Below are 20,847 nucleotides of genomic sequence, written 5' to 3' on the forward strand. Positions count from 1 at the left end.
GCTGCTCAACTGATTCACATCTGCTTCTCCCCCCCAACGATCTTGGCTGATAGTATACACTGTATATTATTATAATAATAATAATCATGATATACTGTAGGTGAGAAAAATACTAGTTTTGGCAGCAGTCTTAACTGCAGGGCGGTAAGTAAGTAAGTAAGTGTGGCTGCAAAGTAAATCAATTAAACTTCTGGGATTGACAAATACAAAAGGTTAACCTGAAGGTCACCACAGACAGACGGACAGACGAAACGAGACAGACGGACAAATCAATCTATCAGACAGACATATGGATGGACAGATAGACAATTCAATCTATTAAACAGCAAGACAGGGTAGACGGACAACAGACAAAACAAGACAGACAGAGAGATGCACAAATGATCCATTAGACAGACGGACAGACAAGTTGATCTATGAGGCAGACGGACAGATGGATGACACATGATAGATAGATAGATAGATAGATAGATAGATAGATAGATAGATAGATAGATAGATAGATAGATAGATAGATAGATAGATAGATAGATAGATAGATAGATAGATAGTGATGTCACATCCTCAGCGCCTCCCCCCCTGCAGTCTGAATGATTTGAATATTTCCCCCCTCACTCAAAACTTTTTTCCTCAGCACTGCCCTCAGTAGGAGCACCGGGGAGCAGTAGGTGTAATGCCGGTGAACGTGTGGTCGCTGTGTCCGCAGCCGGAGCGCTCTCTCTGCGGTTCCACAGTGACAGAAAGGCGCTGAGGTGAAGAGCACGCGCTCTCTCTATGTTGAAGGACTGCAGCTCGCAGAGAAGTGGCTGGCCGGAGCCCGTCAGCATGCGGGTCCTGTTGAGTGTCCTGTACCCTGTCCTTTCCCTGACCATCTTCGGATTATATCCCTCCATGGTGAGTTGCTTTTATCGTTTTCTCTGCTCGTTTTTCTGCCCCTTCCGCTGGTATGGTAGCGAGGTATGCGGTCATTTTTCACGCAAGGGGGCTGTTGTGCCAAACTTAATTGTGAAGTGCCACAGTTTAATGTTGTCTCGTTTACAGTCAATGATACGGCAACGTATTCAGGCGAGATTTAAGGGGCTTTAAAAAAGAACTTCACTTCGGGGTGGGTTTATTTCACATCGGCGCAATTGCGTGCAAGTGTGCATTTAATTTTAAAATAATAATTAATATTCCAGCAACAAGCAGTATTTGTAAGGCTTCTGACTTTTATGCTATGAGGAATCAACAAATTAACTCCGGTATTTTTCATTTTTATTTTTAAATGAATTTCCTTTATATTGTTTTTTTTTTTTTTAAATCCGCATTGACAACAATTAGCGCATCATTTAATCAGCATCTTGAAAAACAGTGTGCTATTTTCAATGCAGCAAATTAAAATCCAGGCTGAAATAATTACATTTTTGACCAATTGTCCACCCACAGCCCACTTGTGGATCTAATATCGTTCCAAACTAAACTGGATTTGATGCGAGATGAGAGACCGAGTGCATTTGACTCTGTCTGTGTAATAGACTGCGATGCTTAAGACATAAGGTGCTTGAATTTGTGATGGATGATAACTGTTCAGCAAGAGCATGATTGCCTCTCAGTGATGAAAACCTCGTCGCTCTCCTCTGCCTGCATGCTATACAGTGCGGTTTTGTCTCCCTGCTTAACTCCAAACGGATTTGAGGAAATTGGAATGCAATGTGCAGTGATTTGATGTTTTGTGCTAAGGGGGGAAGATTGAATAACTGAGACAGAAGCTGACAACTGGGCTCAGTCTCATAACTAATGGATAAATTAGTAGCTCTCCTGGTAGTGGGGCTGTGCGGAGCTGTCCACTCTCTGGTGCTGAAACTTCACTGCACAGTGTGGGGGCTTTGCAGCAGCGAACAGAGTGGGAGGTCCAGCTCCCTGATCCTGTCCTCACTGTGAGACATGGACAGAAGCTGAACTCATCGCAGATTTTGTCCATTTGTCTTGTGAGGATGCTGCTCTCTTGTTTTACATTAAAAATAAAAAAATCCTATAGTTTTCTTGTAGATTAAGCATTGTATTAAAAATTGGTAGAATCTTCAACAAAAAAATATGAATCCCAATGATGTTGTGACCAGTTTTCTACCTCTACTCTGTCCTTCCTTCGTGCTCCTGCAGTGATACCTCGGATGACTATCATTCTGTTCAGATCCTCACTTTCATCTGTTTGCAATTATGTCAATGAATACACTGCTGCCATTGGGGAATGTGAAATATTGCTTGGGTGGGAGCTGCATGCAAATTGGTAGCATGGCCCCAAAGGCCTTTTCTGCTTCAGTGTTTAAAAATTATCTGGAAACCAAACCTTTCATGGTATTACACTGAGCTGGAAATTATTAAGCTGTCACTCACAGGCCGTCAGACAATGTACACATGGCTTAACTCATTTCAGTAAGGGGTGGCTGACGTTGCCTCTTGGCATTTAAGATTATGTGTTACTGCTGACACACTGACACACACACACACACACACATACTGTACACACACACAGTGATGTTTTAGCTCTATTAAAATAATCTCACATCAATCTGAATTAGGTGGCTTAACCTAAAGGGCTAATGGTATGGATTTCCTTTTGTCGTGGTGTGGCATGATCCAGTTTGGCAGACATCCCCTCTGCAGTATACACAACTGGTCCCAGAGGGAATCCTTGTATAAAAATGAGAAATTTGCACAGTGTAGTTTTTCTCTATGGTCTGTGCCAGCTGAGTAATTACACGGCGGTTGCTGACGTCACTGTGTTACACTCATCATAATCAAAATGATGATGGCTGGAATTTGTGTTTTATGATGACACATATATTCTGCACCTGAAGGACTTATTGATTGGAGCAGACATAATAGACTTTAGGAGTCTGATGCTACCATGGCACTTAAACATTCAACAGCTACTGTTTTAAAGTTTGGTTGTACTTTAGATTTCTTTTTTCTTTAATGGATTCTCACAATGTTAGTCTCTTTTATAAGGTGGTTATATCAGAATTTTACAAGCTTTTCTATTCAAGTGCTACCAGAACTTCACATCTAGAGTACAGAGTGCTTCCAAGTGAGCTTCCAAATGTGTAAGGAAAAAGGAAATTACATTCCTCAGGACTATTACTGAATGTTTGATCACATGTTTCCTGAAATATGATGGAATCCAGTAAACAGGTGCTTAGAGAACACTAGTCAATCAATCATTCCCTTTCAATGTGCTTTACACAATAAAACGCCCCACCTCCATGCACAAAGCAATAAATGGTATAAATAATGGACTCAATAAATACCACTAGTATTTATTGAATTATTTACGAGAAAATAACACCATAAATCCTACCTAGAAAAACTGCAGAATGAAAAAAAACAACCTTCAATCCTCACTAAGCAGAGTAATGTGAAGGTTTGTTTTCATCCCTGGGCTTTGGTTGCGACACCAGTGGGCTGTGGGAGTTTTGTGTAGGTGCTCAGCCCCTGTGTTGTAATGCGAGTAGGTGGAAGACACACATGGACGCCCTCTCACGCGCAGTTACAGTCCTTTTGTACTTCTATCACAGTCTCAACTTTACTTTCCCCCTCAGCTGTTGACAATGATTTTAAGTCACATCGTCAGACTTTGATCGCACACAAAAATGATGTGATCACAAATGGAAATTTGCTGTTGTGGGTGACGGTACTCGCTCACTTAAATGGCATTCTGTTGCTCGTTAATCAAGTGAAACACCAAAAGGCATTCTTTGAAGTTATTGTTTATTGTCTGTGTTAGTTTGTATTAGCATTTATGACACTTGTACAAGCAGGCTGGGTAGGACTATCAGCCTGGCACAGATGCTATAATAAAAGATGAGCACTATTATGGTCACACACCTACACATCCACATCAGCATTGAGTCATGGGGAGAAAAAAAACACACACACACATTCTGGAGGATTCATTATTTCACATCACCGTTTCCACCGGGGACCAAATTAAAGACGACACCCTCTAACTATGTGTCAACACAAACAAAGCAAACATAGCCTCAAGACTACCAGCAAAGGCATCAGCTGTGATGCTGCGTGCTTCATGTTTGGAGCAGCGAGGGGCGTGTCAGAGTTGATGGAGTGGAAATAAAGACAGAGAGTCCACTGATAGCAGAAGCAGTGTTGGTTCACACCAGCAGCGGGGTGAATAGGAGCTTTCCTCATGCTCACACTTAGACATACGAGTCTGTGTGCGGTTGGGATGAGTTTTCTGTCTGAGCTGTATAGTCATACAGTTGAGCTTAGGGAATTCATTCTTTTCATAAGTAATAAAATGTCGACATATTTGCACAGATGTGTGATGTACAGTAAATGGCTGGAGTCATGGACAGTAATTCATTTCATGAGCATTCTGTTGTCCTAACTTGAATATATGAATGTATTACAACATAGATCTGTAAAAAAAAAAGTCCTGGTTGAACTCTTATGCAGACACACGGACTAAGAAAGTTGTAGCACAGCAGCAGAGTAGGAGTTTATACCACTGGGAAGACGAGATAACTGTCTACTATTACATTTGGAGAATTTCAAGGTCCATCTTATCCCAAGCCTATTAACTGTAAACATAAAACATTCTGATTCTAGAACATTCTACAAACTTGGTTATGCATATACGTATTGCACAATATTACAGGGATTAAAATATGCATTAAGTTTGTAAATTCCTTCTTCTACCTCATACTATTTGTATAAATATATATCTAGGTGGCAGGTGACTCACTGAGGGCACCACCCACACACCACACACGCAGTGAAGCACCAACAGATAATCCGTTCATCTGCCTGTTAATCACATACTGTATCTATCAAACGTGTACTGCACTCATTATGAATTGCCTATGGCTGTCCATTATCTATATGACTAACATTACTTTAAAAAAATCATTTTCTTCTTTTCTCTTCTGGGTGAAAGCAACTCAGTTAATAACAGTATAAGAATAATTACAGGAGTTGAGGCATGATGTTAAAACTACCAGGGGCACAGTTACAGCCTTCTCTCTCTCACTGTTTCCTTTATGATTACTATAATTACAACCTAAGAATTCTCCATAGCAGAGGCATATCACTGGACGAGAGCTGAATGGCTGGACCTGAGAGGAATGGAGGTCTTGATAAATTTATACTGTACTCAATCAACCTGAGAGATGATTATGAGCCGTGCTTGTTAATTTCTTACAAGCAAACATAAAATGTAATATCACTTATTATGTCCCATATTAATTAGTTTTAAATAGAAGGCAGATTAAAATGAATGTCAAGTACTTTGATAGGAGTTTCACGGGCTTACTTTTTGACTAATGCCTCACGGTCACAGTCTCATTTCCCTTAGTTACTGTTGCTAAGCTGTCCATGCTCACACAATACAGATGCAGGGTATACTGATGATAAAAACTGTGGCAAGATTTTATCACCTATAAATGTTTTAAGCAATGACTGTAAAAAAGATGGACGTCGCGACAGCTGCCAAAATGAAGTTGACCGCCACCTAGTGGCTGGCTGCATTATTCTTCATAAATCATCTTCATGTTTCATAAATGAGTATGACTATGTGCACACCAACTGATTCCAGTTATGGTTTCTGTCATACAGGTAGTTCTTTTACACTGATGGTTGCTTTTAATTAGTTATTTGAGGCTTTCAAATAACGAGGTGGGACTTCATGACTGACAGCTGAGACTGACTGATAGAGCAGTTGTAACAGTAGTTCTCCCTGCGACACTTCCTCGCCAAACAGTGCAGATTGGCATTGCCCATATAGGGAATTTCCTCCCATAAAAAAAATTGGTACCATGAATTCAATCTTTAAAGACAGAGGAAGACAAAAACAGGCTTCTTACTCATAGCCAGTTTGGCAGGCAGAATTACTCAGATCATTTTTTTCTATGTGTCTACCTGAGTTGCTTTAAAACATTAAAATATTCTAAAATTGACCTTTAAAATACAGGGCTCAATACAATTTAAATTATACATAAAAAATGACATTTTTACAATAATTTAATACAGAATAAAACATGGTGCTAGTTCATTTTGCCTTGTCTCCTGCGTGTCCTCTGATAGGAAATTCAGTGCCCCCAAAACGACCTGTTTGATTCAGCAGGTACATCTAAATTCTGCAGACATAAAGGCAGGTTGTAAAGATAAGACTGTCTGGATTGACCTTTCACTGTATACCATGGTCTTACTATTCTCCTGCATTTCCTGTCCGTCTCCACTTACTGTCCAATAAAAGAAAAAAAAAACGATAGACATTTAAAACTAACACAATGTCCCCAAAGATGTAGAATTCACAAGCAGAAATTCATGTTATGTGCCAGTTACAATAGAAACACAGTCACAAACAGTTGAGTCACTTCAAGAAAAACAACAAAACGAGGTCAGGTACAAAATTGAGTTTGGAACATTGTTAAAAATGAATAATAGCCATAAGTCTGCAAAGTGACAGCATGTGCAAACTGTCCGTCTTGCTTTATATAGCAAGTATATCTGCAACTGTGGACCAAAAAGTCAACTTTCTTAAGTTATTATAATATTATAAAGATATTTTGACACGAATGATGGCTGCTCAATGAGGCAGTTACAGTATGAACCTGACTGGGGGTGATCAGCCGACTCTGAGCATTGATTGAAAAAGGCTCTCGCCTGAGCCTCTGTGGCTGCGAGATGTGAGGCTGTGGAAGTGGAGTGAACAGTTTGTGGTGTCTGTCCCCGCTGCGGAGGGAACGCCAGCTCACGGCTGTCTGCAGAGATCAGGCTGACGTGTTGTCAACACAAACAGTGCAGTTGAATCAGTGAAGAGACTTCCAGTTACTGTCCTTGTCTGTGCTCACACTGTTCATTAAAGTGGACATCAGTACTTAGCCGAATTATCTGCTGCTGGCAGTTGATGTGTAGCCATGTGAGACAGCATTTGTGTTTTTTTTTAAATAAATACAGAATACTCATGCCCGCTTCTAGACAGTTTTGCTAGAGCGGGGTGGCATTAGGAGATATTGACTGGTCAATAACTGCCAGACTTCATGAAACAACAACAATAATAATAATAATAAAACTGGATTGGACTGACAAGAAGAATTAATATTTGAAGTTAGAAAGTCAAATGTCTTATTCTGACAGGCTGACAGGGGATAATATAGCCACCTTGCATAGCCAAGTCAGACAAACTCCCTTCAACAAATCGATTCCCTGCTAGTGCTCAAATAGTGAGACAAGGACAGTAGTTCAATTAAATGCTCGACTACTCCATGCACAGTTAAGCCCAGCTATGGTCGTAGCTCCACTTAACTGTGCATGGAAATGTGCTGTATGAGTGCTCTTTTGGAGTGTGAGCTACAATCTTCACTGTTTCATATACCTAAAACTTAAGCCATAGAATAATACACAAGATATAATGCTTCAATTATGGGATGTGATGGTAGCTATAGGCCCATGTGAAAATGATATTGTGTCGTGATGTTACAGAGACGAGCCAGTTGTATATCATTTGCCACTGAAAACCATTCCTAACCCATGTGAATGAAAACTGCTCGTGTGGGGAATAAAGCGTTTCTCCCTTCTTGGCTGTGCCTTGCGACTGTGGGAGAGTTTCACAAACACAAAAACCTTCAAGCATTAAAACTTTTGTCTTTTAAAGAGGAAAACTTGCCCTGTTTGTAGTTGGAAGGGTATTGTCAAAAGAAGACTCTTTTGTAAGATTGGTTTGTGGGGCTAATGTTTTCTGGACTGCAGGGATTTTTTGTTGTCGTTGGGCAGTAAGTACTACAAAGTTGGCATTGCTGAGTGGACTGATGCAGAGTGCATTCATAACACAGTCCTGTAATTCAGAATGGGGAGAAATGCCAAAATCTGGACAGTCCTATAATGCTTGGTTACTGGGCTATGATTGGAGCATCTCTGTCCAGGAGAGAGGTTTGGCAAACAGTCTGCACTGTAGTTTTCCTGTAATAGACAATAGAGATCAGTCCCAGTGTTCTCTGCAGCAGTAGCCGCAGACAAACTGTTAAGTCCAAATTCTGCAGCTGACTGCTATATATTTACAGCACTGTGCCCATTTATCGTCCCTTTATTTGAAGTAACACATTTAGCCACATTCTGTGGGAACTGCTGAGAGCGAGTCATTAACTGGAGTAAAAGTATGAAGCAAAGTAGTTACAGCAAATAAATTGCAGTCCAACTTCAAAGGGGCTCCTGGAATGCACTGGCCATACTAATGTGACTGTATTGAAGAGTCCACAGCCACATTCTGGTGCTGCAAGTTTTATCCAAGTAGATTTTATAATTGCAGTTGTTGCACAGGTGAACACCATAGCTGCGGGGTTAGGGTTAGCGCGCTGACAACACTGCTGAACATAATTAGAGGGAAATTCAACATTTGCTAAAGAGCAAGATATAATCACGTGGACTGCATCTGCTGCAACACTGTGTAATATGTGAACCTGCCAAAGTCTGCAGACACTGTGCCATTAATATGGCAGCAGTGTCCTTTCCTACGACTTTAAAGGCCCATGTCGTACTAATGATTATTCTTTTATTTTACAACATATATAATACCTGAGAGGCTGCCACCACATGTGCACGTGGATGACACAGGTTTGAACAAAGCATTAATTAAAAAAGGGTGGCAGACGAGTCTAATACAGTTAATTAATAAGTACAAATTAAAAGTTTACGGCAGTCCTGGGTAAAATGCATCCCAAAAGAGTACAGCTTTTAGATTAAGGTGTTAAAAGTGTATGAACTACATTAATCTTGTGATACTGTGATTCTTTTATTTTGGCAGATTAACCCTGTTCCACTGAAATGTACTGCTGAGTATATCCAGTTCCCGTCTAGACGTGCACGCTCCATTTAAAACACAACATTCTCCTCAAGGCAATTGTAGCTCAAACAATGAATCTTAAGTAGCATTAGTGTCCACAGCTACGAACAGCACCGTATTCTTAGCTCGATAGATTATGACATTTCAATCACCTGTTGATTTAATCATATTTTTCAAGGCTCTGATGTGTCACACAGCAATAACTGTTAATGTTCCAGGGCCTCGTGGGATGCAGATGAGTGTTGTTCTGCTCTCTGCATGCTTCTTTTTTTTAAAGGTGCTGATGGGAGTTGATTTATCATGTCACCTCCTGCAATGTTAATCATCAACCAAAAAAAGGTTTAGTAAACTCTGCCTCGAGAAATACGTGACAGTCAAGATTAGAACACTGACGAGAGTGTCGGTGGTTCCAAGTCCATTTTTGGCAATATATTCCTCCACGCTGCTTGCTCACACTGAATTGTTTTTCCAAGTATCTCAGGTGTGAAAGACCCTATGATAGAGGGACATGGTCACTGAGAAAGCAGTACTTGTGAACCTGTGAGATTAGGGTAGACCAATAGACCATGAATAAAAAGTGGACATAGTCTTGTTTGCCAATTGTGGACAACCATGAAGATGCTGAAAAACCACCAGGCAGCTCCAGTGGTTGCAGAAAAGTTTGAATGGAAGTCTATGGGAAAATAACTTCACTTCTCATTTGATTTGTAACTTCATTAAACATTTTCCTCAGGAGTTAATGGTCTCCATCACTGGTTTTAGGTCTTCTTCAATAGCACAATTTTGTATAATGTGTTCCTGTTTAGAGGAAAACAGACGATAAAGCACAACACATTAGAGTGAAGGTGTACCACTGTGATTGACAGCTGGTATGTCCAATGGATGCATGTGATGTCTGTCAACTTGCAAAACCTCAACATGGTGCCAAACTGCAAATCTTGAGGTTTAAAAATTGAAGTTCAGAGTCTTATGGGTGATTACACTACCAGGTACCATTTGGGTTTAAATGTCATGAATATCGCAAACTTTACAATTCACTTAAAAAGTAGATTGCGGACATCTTCAAGAATGATTACCACATAAAATAGTTTGACCTCCTATGGGTGTTGTGTGTGAACTTGTCGAGAGTTTTGTCTTTGCGCAGTTAGTGCACTTATTGGTGAGAGATATTTCTATCACAGGTACTTTGTATTCTGCTTGCGAATGCATATTTCATGCAGTGTGGTCTGGAGGTGTCCACTGGCTCGACTCCACTGACAACAACATCTGATGACTGGTCCATTATCATCCTCCATGGTGCCTGTGACTGACATGTTGTCTTGTTCAGTCAGATGACTCATTGAAGCACACCCTGGAGAGGAAGCACAAAGGTGTGAACAAGATAATGCCGGAGCTCATTCAGAGACGGTCAGGGGCAGAATATGCCTCGCTCACACACAATTATCTATTCAATCTTTTCTTGGCTGAGGTTAAAAAAAGCCAAGAAGGTGGAACGCCTCTAGGAAATTAATCTCCCTGCAGGCCTTTCATCACAGTCACATCTGAGAGAAAAGATGGCTCTCTCTTATGCTCCGTCTTTCCCCCTCCGTCTAGAGCATGCAGCATCTCTGTCAGTATCTTTGTCTGGGACCCTTTTGGTCTCAGAATTACTGCTGCCTGGATTGCTGCTGCTGTTGCTGTTGCTGTTACCATTTGTCTTTGTTGTCATAGATGTCTGCATTAGTCTGGTTACAGAGCTGGCTGCACATGCAAGTTCATCTTCCCTGGCCATTAGAGCCAAAATGTTAACTCATTTAAGAAGTATGATCATCAGTTACAGCACTGACATGCACATTCCACTTCATTTGCCCCCAATACTCGGGTGGTTTTTTGTTTGGACAGGTTGATCGATGACTGGATAGATAGTTTCTGTTTCGGTCTTTGTCAGAAGCAAGCAGGACGGGGGTATTACTGCGATATGAGATTTAGTTTTGTTGGCTTTTATAGCACTTAATACACTTTTAACCTGTACATTAAGGACTGAACATGAGTGATATTTGCTATAAAAAAGGTCAGGAGAGCAGATTTCAAATAAGATGTAAGCATGGTGAAAAGTACTTAATCACCAATGCTGATGTTCTACAATGGCCATGGACATCAAGCAGTGAAAAGGTAATGTAGTAAAGGCATGTCAAACAGTAATTTCCATACATCACCTACACTACAGATCACTATTTGTAGCGTTTCTGGATCCTCATGCTATTGATGGTCATGATTATCCCTCACACTACTGATCCAGGCCACATTCAAAACAGATTGATTTTGGCCAGATGACCACTGCCAGTCTTTTATGGGTTTTTTTTGTTCCAGCCTCTAACCAATGGTTTCCTCTGGGGATATGTTTACATTGCCAGACTCATACTGCTGCATATTAGGTAATGGAATCAGCCATTATGAGACTGGCATAAGAAGGCTATACTCATAAAAAACACATAGAGGTGAATTGATAATCTTGAAAGGGCCTAAAACAGATCATCATAGCATTACACAGAATGCTAGAGTCATAGTGCACAGAGCACTAAAAAAATATATCTTTCAAATAGTATACATATTATAATTTCGCCGAAATGTTAAGCTCAGTAATAAAATTCCTAGTGTAGAAAATAACCTCAAATGATGCAGACCATTCTCAGAATGACACCTATACGCTTTCATCAACAGCATCAAACACAAAGAAAAACAAACATTTCTTTTTAAATTGAACTGAATATTGTGCATAAAAAACAATGAAGCAAAACTATCTAATACACCAACACGCATCATCACCCCAACACCCTCTTTAATCGTGTTTTTAGAAATGTTAATGTACTCACGCGTAAAATGACACATTCTAAGACTTAAAACATATAAAGCATAACACACTTAACACACTGGGTGAAAGGGAGGCAGATGATCCGCTGTGGTGACCCCCTAAAGGGAGACCCCAAAAGCAGAAGAAAGCATAACACATAAAAGTACAATAAAGGCTGTTCAAAACAGATGTGTAATAGTAATAGTAAGTAATAGTAGTTCTGTATAATCTCTGAGGGTTTGGGGAGGAAGTTCCACAGAGAGGGGGTGGCTATGTCTGTCACCACAGGTACTGACTGTGCTTAGTCCTGTGAGGTGGAGAAAGGAGCTTGAGGTAGATGGAGTGCCTGAGGGCTTTGTGTGTGAGGAGAAGGACTTTAAACTGAATTCGATGTGGGATGAGGAGGCAGTGGGTGTTCAAAAGGACAGGGGTGGTGCGGTCTCTGGAGCGAGTGAAAAACGAGCAGCAGAGTTGTATTAATGACTATACAACACTTGTCTGGCTGGATCTGCTTGTTTTTGGTGATGGTGATAATGAGGCTATCCACACCTGGTTTTAGCCAAACAAGTCCCAACCGTAGCTCCATACAGGGGTGCACGATGATTAGATGTTGTTGACAAAAACTGATGACGGTGCCACAATTCCAATCAGTGACTGTTGATAATTGTTTTTTCTTTCATGGAGTGAATAATCTCGCTGTTTTAGTGATCTCTGTTAAGAATGATGAATGTGAAGACAGATGTATGTGTGTTGCCTCCACCAACTCTGTTAGCTCTGCTAACTTGGCTGCTTTCTTAGCACTTTACCACACTGTCTGGTGAGCTCCAGTCAAGCTAACAGCTAAATCTGCAGATTTATTAATACATGATAGTCTGCTTCGGACAGATTGGCTTATTTATATCCTCCATTGTAAAGGACTACAACATCACATCACTGTTGTCTTCTTCTGAAGAGCAAAGAGGGCATGGACGTAGGCCGTGGTGCACTCACAGTGCCCCCTTTTGAGTAATTACTTAAAAAGACTGTTTGAAGATGCACTTCTAGGCTGCATATTTTGAACTTGAATGGGTTGTTTTGGGTTATACAATTAGCCGATTAATCCATTTAATAATCAACACTGACTGTACTATTATCTGACAAACCTACACCCAGAAAGGATCCCCAAATTTCAAAAAAATGAGGATGTGTTAATTTTGTTATATTCTTAACAATTAAAAATACACAACACAAAAAAACGTCCTAAGAGAAAAATAATACTTAAATGTGAGCATTTCCTGTCAGAGAGTACCTCAATTCTTTCTTGTCATCTAGTCATTTCTCATTGGCCTAATCATACTATACAGTACCGTAAATGTCACTCTTGGTTTCACTGAGGCATAGAAGGTTTTTGAGGTAATTTATAGTTCAATTCAGTTGCCTCATAAAAGTCCAACATTAATAGGGACGGAAAGTCTAGTCCCTATTTGTGACTGACCTTGTATGCAGCAATAAAAACAACAAAGTCATGATCATTCATAATGAGTGGCCCGTGGAATGTCTCATCTTCAGTTGGAGACTTATATTATAGTGGAGGTTAACATTTTTATAGTATATAATATTGTTTTTATATACCTTGCCAACTGGGTTATGTTGCATGATGACATAATACAAGTGATCTACGGTGGCCCTGAAAGTGTTTTTTGGGGACAAGTTTTGGGAGTGGGTGAGAATTTATTATTTATTGAATTTCAATACCTTTGATATTGTGTGTTAGAACATTATGTGACATTACTGTATGTTTTTCCTTCTCATCCATGCATGTAATGACCAATGCTTTTTCTGCTAGACAAGCTGTAGGAAGCTGGGTAAAATAATATAGATATGCAGGACAGGAAGTGCCAGTTGTTTTATTTAATTACTTACTTCCAGTATTTCAATTCTTTGAAGACAAACATCTAAGTCCACCACACCATCAGGATTTGTACTTATTACTTATTAGTGGAAGGTGCTGGAACAATGTAGCTCAATTTAAACCCTAGTTAAATCCACAGAGAGAGGGAGATGACAGGAAAGTGAGCGATGCTATGAGAGGGAAATAAATCACTTGAATTGAAGAATTCTCACAAGCCTGACAAAATCTGCACTTTTTTTTTTATATACTGATTTTTACAGAGAAAATACCCAGAGGAATTGCATGCTTGCCTTTTTTGGACGTCCATACTCATCTATCTCGGGAAACATATTTTTGCTCTGCATCTTCTTGAGATGTTTGATATATCTGACGGGTCATTATTTTTATATAGTATCATATGGCTCGCACTGAGCGTTTTGATCCAAACAAATTCATCGTCAAAAGAGTCCTCATGAGTTATTTTTTTGTAAACTAGCTCAATTCAACTTCCTTTGAATGCCTCTGGTGATAATAATCACAACTGTTTGGCATCATTATTTTGGAGGTCAGTCAGGTTGAAGAGACGGCAGAGTGCACTCATGGACATCTAATTTGAAGTACCTTTTTTTCCCTCTATATTCCGAAAGAGGAAACCTTAAAAAAACAAAAACCCGCAGGTGGTTTACTTTTTAAGTTATCTTCCACTTTATTTTGCAACTCTTGGTTTTATTGTGCAGTGTGTGAATGTTTTGTGAAGGCAAACATATGGAGTTAAAGCTCGGGGGATGACGCAGATTATCCAAATACATACATGTTTATATATTTAAAATAAAATAAAAAAGTGTAATGGGTGATAACAGGTGGTTTGATTTTGGTGGAAGCACATTTTTGAACCAAGGCATTTAATGATTGCTTTTTTTTGTTCATGTGAAACGCGGAAAGACGCAGCTTCAGCCCCACAGGGCCCTTTCTTTGATGAAAAATGTTGCTTTGCTTCTCTGGTTTCGACCATAAACATATTGCACTGGCACAGAATATTGTTTGTTGGCAACTACGCGCCAACAAAATATTGATGAGTACTATATATCAGCTTTCAGGAAGCCATGAGTCAAATCTTGGCAAAGATAGACTGTTGAGATCAAGAATGAGCATAAGAAACATGAATGTGTCTTGGCAACTGTTTGTGTTTGTGTGTGCAGTGCTTACCATATGTAACTGTGTGTGTGTGTGTGTGTGTGTGTTGTGCAGACAGCAGAACTCTGCTGGGTGGCGAGGGAGAGCTTTGAGCTGCTCGATGCTGTTTTATGGGGATGATTAATGACCAGACTTTGGTGTTCAGCTTTGTGAAACCATTGTAGCCTTGGAGCCCGATTTTCTGTCTAACATAGTGAGAAAACAAATATTGAAAGAAATTAGTCGTCATACCGTCAACAAACCCAGTCCAATCAATAAAGTACTTTGTTTAACACCACAATGGTTAAACTGCACAGGTAAAGCACAATGTTCTCTGTGCACAATTATGAAACAGTAAGACTGCACTTTAATCAGATCAACGCAATCAGCACAGAAGTGATTACACTCTTCTTATGTCTGTGCAATCAATCATGAGTACGGTAAGGTACTTGTATTCATGTCACACCATTCAAACCTGTAAAGGCATGAATGGTATTTTAAGAGAATTTTTTACAGACTCAAATAACAAAATACAAATAATGAATATGTATATATATATATATATATATATATATATATATATATATATATATATATATATATATATATATATATATATATATATATAAATATATAAATAAATATATCCCTCCCAGTCAATTACTTCTCCTTGTTCTTTATCAGCATTGTCCTCTTCTCCTGTTTGTTCTTTCTTACAACAAATGTTTACGTGCAATCACTTCTTAATTGTATCTGCCTGTTCATAAGTTCATAACCCCCCCCTCAACATCTACCTTCTCTTCTTCTAACATCTGGCTCAGATTACAGGTGATGACAAGCTTTACCAGCAGAGTACTTGGTAGCAAAGACACATCAGCATCTTTGGGCTTGTTTGTCTGTTCTTACTTGATTTAAGCCAAATCTCTCAATCGCTGGAAAGTGCATGGGTACAGGTCCTATGAATGATTAAGTAAAAACACTTACACTTATTTAAACTCAGACAACATTCAAAGTTCTAAAACATGTTGTGGCAATGGAGCACACTGACCCTGGCCACTTACTGACAGTAGTTAGGAAACTTAAGGAAAGGTTGACGATAAGCTATAAACACAGCCTTTCAAGTTAAGAATATTGTGAATTTTTTTTATTAAAACAATTGGAATGACAACAATAAATAATAGCTTGTGTGTTGACTACTTTTGACTCGAGTTATTGACCATGGAAGTTTGGATCATATGTACAATTTTGACCAATTAAAGCTGTTAGTGTGGAACTTAGATTATAAACAAAATGTCTGTTACAAACCAATCGGCTCCACACAAATCTCTCTCTTTCTCTGTATCTCACTATAGCAGTGTTTTGTTTCTGCGTCTGTGGTGACACAGAGTGATACGTTTTACATCACGACCGACAGAGGGAAGGTGGCATCATCCCCAGCTCTCTAAAAACATGAGTGAGCTGGTGTAAAATGTTAAAAAGGGAATTTTATGTAAAGGAATTAACTCTGGTTCTCATGGAAACATGAGGTAGGGATTCACTAAAACAAATGCAGAAAGAGTCATCCTTTCAGAAAGACCTTCAGGCTCACCTGAGGTGTGGGGCTTTAACTTGGTTCAGTGGTTTGTGTGTAGCTGTAAACCAGTGATGGAGGTGTGCATTTGTAGAATGTCTTTTATGCCATGTTTGTAATTACTCAACATTAATAGCTTTCAAACCAGAATATGTAAGATGTAAGAATACTGGTCTAAACTGTGTGTGTATTTGGTTGTGCTTGCAGACTATCGGCCCAAAGGAAGGCTGGCAGGTTTACAGCTCGGCCCAGGATGCTGACGGGCGTTGTATCTGCACAGTGGTGGCACCAGAACAGAGTCTGTGCTCCAGAGATGCCAAGAGCAGACAGCTCCGTCAGCTACTAGAGAAGGTAAAAGGGATCTTTTATCACCTGAGTGCAGTGTACACACACACACAAGCAGGCGTGATCATATAAATGACGGGAAAGATGAAAGAATCAATCTTTAGTGCTCTTTCCAGGTGCATCATCCGCTTCCTACAACCACTTATAGGTACACGGCTGCGAGGCTCTGCCACGTTTGTTCTTTATCAACAAGAACCTGCTACACATTCAGGCACGCACGTAGGTTCACTAGGGAAAACCCCATTAAAGTGCCTTTCAATTAGCTACAGTGAAAGGAAGGTGGGAAAAAAAACAAAACAGATTTAACTATTAGTTGTCCAATTTGTGCATTGTTCCGTTATTCTGTCTCGGCTCGTTTTATTCCAGGTGCAGAACATGTCTCAGTCCATTGAGGTGCTGAACCTGCGAACTCAGAGGGATTTCCAATATGTCATGAAGATGGAGAACCAGATGAAGGGCCTGAGGACCAAGTTCAGACAGATTGAGGATGACAGGAAATCCATCATGGCCAGAAACTTCCAGGTATTGTAGAGCCATGTTGCATAATAGCCTCGTCTAATCACATTTTCAGCAGACCTTTTTCGATTTGGTTTTATTTATCTGAAGTGATTTTCTGTTAGGTGAAATTCATATTGTTTCCTCATTAATTACAGTTCAAAGCCGACTAATGCACAAAGTAGAGCACAAAGAATTCTTACTGGTCTTACTGGTAATTATGTTGCTTTGTTTACTAAGTACATGACAATAAAGCATCTTGATTCTTGATTGATTAATGTGAATGCACTACTGAATAAATACGGTGTTAGAGTTAATTGCTTGAGGCTATAATGAGAAACTGGAAATTCTGTTAAACCTTATTGAGTAAGGTTTAAAAATGCATTTGGCTGATAACCCCCTTGAGTTTAACATAGTCAGTAATAGTATAATTAACCCAGTGAGCACGAGGCACTGTGGCTGTGGCATTACCAATGTGAGGATATTAAATATGATATAAATACTCAGCCAAAATGTCTAAGTGTTATGTCAGACAAACTAACAAACTCAGAAGCTTTGAATATGATGCACAAAAGATAAGAAGATTTTGTGGACATTAAAATAAAAATTCGAGTCAATAAACTACAAAATATTGAGAATGTCTTTCATTCAGGAAGCATCAACATTTTTATTTCAAAGATGTTTTGCTGCTGCACTTGCCCTCTGTCTGATTACAGTCAGTATGGGAGGAGGAAATCTCTCGTGTTGCAAGATAATAGATTCCGAATGAGCCGGAAAAATAACATGGCAGAGACATCAGAAATAAAGCCAGGGTTGAAAACCAACAAACTGGAATATAAAATTGCATGAGCAACAGCACATGATAGTTTCACATAATATGCTCACACCTCCCCATTCTCTCCCACCTCCCTCTGTTTTCCATCTCTGCTGCCGTCTTTGTTGCTTGGCAGGAGCTTAAGGACAAGATGGACGAGCTGAAGCCGCTGATCCCCGTGCTGGAGCAGTACAAGATGGATGCTGCACTCATCTCCCAGTTCAAGGAGGAGATCAGGAACCTGTCGGCCGTGCTGACAAGTATCCAGGAGGAACTTGGGGCCTATGACTATGACGAGCTATATCAGCGAGTCCTGCGATTGGACAGCAGGCTTCGCAGCTGCATGGGCAAACTAAGTAAGTCGTTCTAGCACAGTTCTAGCAATAATCTTTTAACTGGTATCCGATTAAACTGACAACAACACTTGTAACCTAAGAGGAAAAGCACAGTAATATTTGAATGATTTCACAGCCATAATTGTTGGTGTTTGGTTGTTTTGCTACTGCAGGAGACGTATAAATCAAAACTCTTGCGTAAACAAAAACTGGTTAAAAATAACAAGCTACCTAATCATCATCTTGTACTGCGATTGGCAAAATATTAGGTTGTCTGTGGCTTCAGTATCCTCTGCCGCAGCAAAGGTCATTATGTTGTACATCATGTGGGTTTCGTACACCAAACAGGCCGCTGTAAGAGCACCCATAAAAGACAAAGTGAAGAAAAACCTTAGAAAACCATTAATGCCGTAGATAGAGAAAGTGGGTCTAGCAGAGTTTGCTCATTGTTTTACAAAGATTAACGAGCACTGCGACTGGACCACATTTTAATTGTATTGTTTTTAACAACCAACAGCCGCGCGCTTTTGTTTGTGTGCTTGAATTAAAATCAGTTGTAGTTTACCAAAATATGCTGCTCATTACTAGAAATGTAGATGAAGGTATGTGTATAAAAGTAACATCCACCATTTTAAAGTCTCCATAGCTTACTTAGCAAAAGATGACTGGGAAGTCGAGTAACCTTCGGACACAAACAGCAGCTGCAGCATTTTGCTTCAAGTTAAATACAGCAGCTTGCCGCCGCTGCTATCTTAGTATGCACAGAGGACAGGCTCTCTGGTGGCAAATGCATGAAATTGGCTTGAGAAATCTAGTTAGAGACAAAAAGCACCACAGCACATCTTATCGCTGCATTTCTTTATTAACAGCATGTGGGAAATTAATGAAAATCACTGGACCTGTAACAATAAAGACATCTGGAACCCGGTTTGGGGCATGGATGACTGATCCTCTAGCAGCGACCAGAAACAACAGGGTGAGTTATTAAGCAGTGCTTTCCTGGTGTGTGAATTGTGTAAAATGTCTGAAGATAGCAATGATTGTTATCACAGAATATCAATTTTAAATTGAATCCTTTTAAAGACTAGTGACATTTTTCAGATGTGAGCGTCACTCGTTCTCATTCATTCTGTTTGATGCAGGTTTGGTATATGGACAGTTACACCAACAGCAAGATTGTGCGCGAGTACAAGACAATGGACGACTTTGTGACAGGCGTGGTCTCTCGGACCTACAGCCTGCCGTTTAAATGGGAGGGAACCAATCATATTGTCTACAACGGATCGCTCTACTACAACAAGTACCAGAGCAACATTATTGTCAAGTACAGCTTTGAGACGGGCAGCGTGCTGGCCCAGAGGGCCCTGGAGTTTGCAGGCTTCCACAACATGTACCCATATACGTGGGGAGGATACTCTGACATTGACGTAATGGCGGACGAGCTGGGTATGTGGGTTGTGTACGCGACCAATCAAAATGCTGGAAATATTGTCATCTCCCAGATCGACTCCGACACCCTGCAGGTCCTGCAGACATGGAACACCGAATATTCCAAAAGGAATGCAGGCGAATCATTCATGATCTGCGGGACACTCTATATCACCAACTCCCACCTATCAGGAGCAAAGGTTTACTACGCTTATTCTACCAAGACTTCATCTTACGAGTACATAGACATCCCCTTCCACAACCAGTACTTTCATATTTCCATGCTTGACTACAACGCCAGAGAGAGAGCACTGTACGCGTGGAACAACGGACACCAGGTCATATTTAACGTCACCCTCTTTCATGTCATAAAAACCGACGATGACTCTTAGACGTCGCATTACTTTTCCAACGGTCACAGCTAAAGCACCATATGTGACACAAGGACCATGCAATAAACAGTGGTCAAACTGAACTATGGTATCTCTGATTTGTGGCTCTACATTCATGGATTGAGCATGGACACTAATGACTTGACACCTTAGTGGAAAACATTTTTGTCACACTTCTTTTCATTTGCTGCTGCTCAGACTGGTTTGCCTTATTTGATGTGTTGCCTCTGCCGGCCAAAGAGTCTTGGTAGCTTATGCATGTTTGCATTTTATCTGTGATTTCCAGTGACATGTACAGTATGTGTTTTTGTTGCAGATCTGTTTTGCTAACAGCGTTTGCATTTTTGCCTATTTAAAAAAAAATGTATATTTAAAACTGAAACACAACCTCCTGCATATTTGATGATTGTAAAAATGTAGTATGCAGTCATTTAAAGATGGGCCTGTAAAAAATTGCTGTAACGTATGTCTCTGTGGAAAAAACATTTGTATTTTTTATAAAAAGAAAAACCCATTGAACATTTTCATTAAAATAAAAATATACTGTACATTTCATTAAAAGGTGTACTGTCTGGTAAACTTGATATCTACCATGATCTGGTTTAATAATAATACAGAGTCTGGCCAACAATGCTCTCTTTGACGTCAACTATGTCCTCAACACTAAATACAGAGTGTTACCATTAAGCTAGTCAACAGGGATCCACAATATACCAAGGTATAAATCTAGGTTTGCTAAAAAAAAAAACAATGACGTAA

At 39.8% G+C, this 20,847-nt stretch overlaps 1 protein-coding gene across 1 annotated transcript; it reads left to right on the forward strand.

The window, feature by feature from the left end:
- Positions 1-572: 572 nt before the first annotated feature.
- Positions 573-20,615, forward strand: olfm3a (olfactomedin 3a). The gene is made up of 6 exons (XM_044020241.1): positions 573-894; positions 16,487-16,630; positions 16,991-17,146; positions 18,070-18,289; positions 19,138-19,244; positions 19,411-20,615. Exons 1-6 carry the CDS (start codon positions 775-777, stop codon positions 20,086-20,088), a joined length of 1,425 nt encoding a protein of 474 aa, XP_043876176.1. The 5' UTR covers positions 573-774; the 3' UTR covers positions 20,089-20,615.
- Positions 20,616-20,847: the final 232 nt, after the last annotated feature.

This window comes from Solea senegalensis, linkage group LG1 (assembly GCF_019176455.1).
Source record: "Solea senegalensis isolate Sse05_10M linkage group LG1, IFAPA_SoseM_1, whole genome shotgun sequence".
Classification (NCBI taxonomy): Eukaryota; Metazoa; Chordata; class Actinopteri; order Pleuronectiformes; family Soleidae; genus Solea; species Solea senegalensis.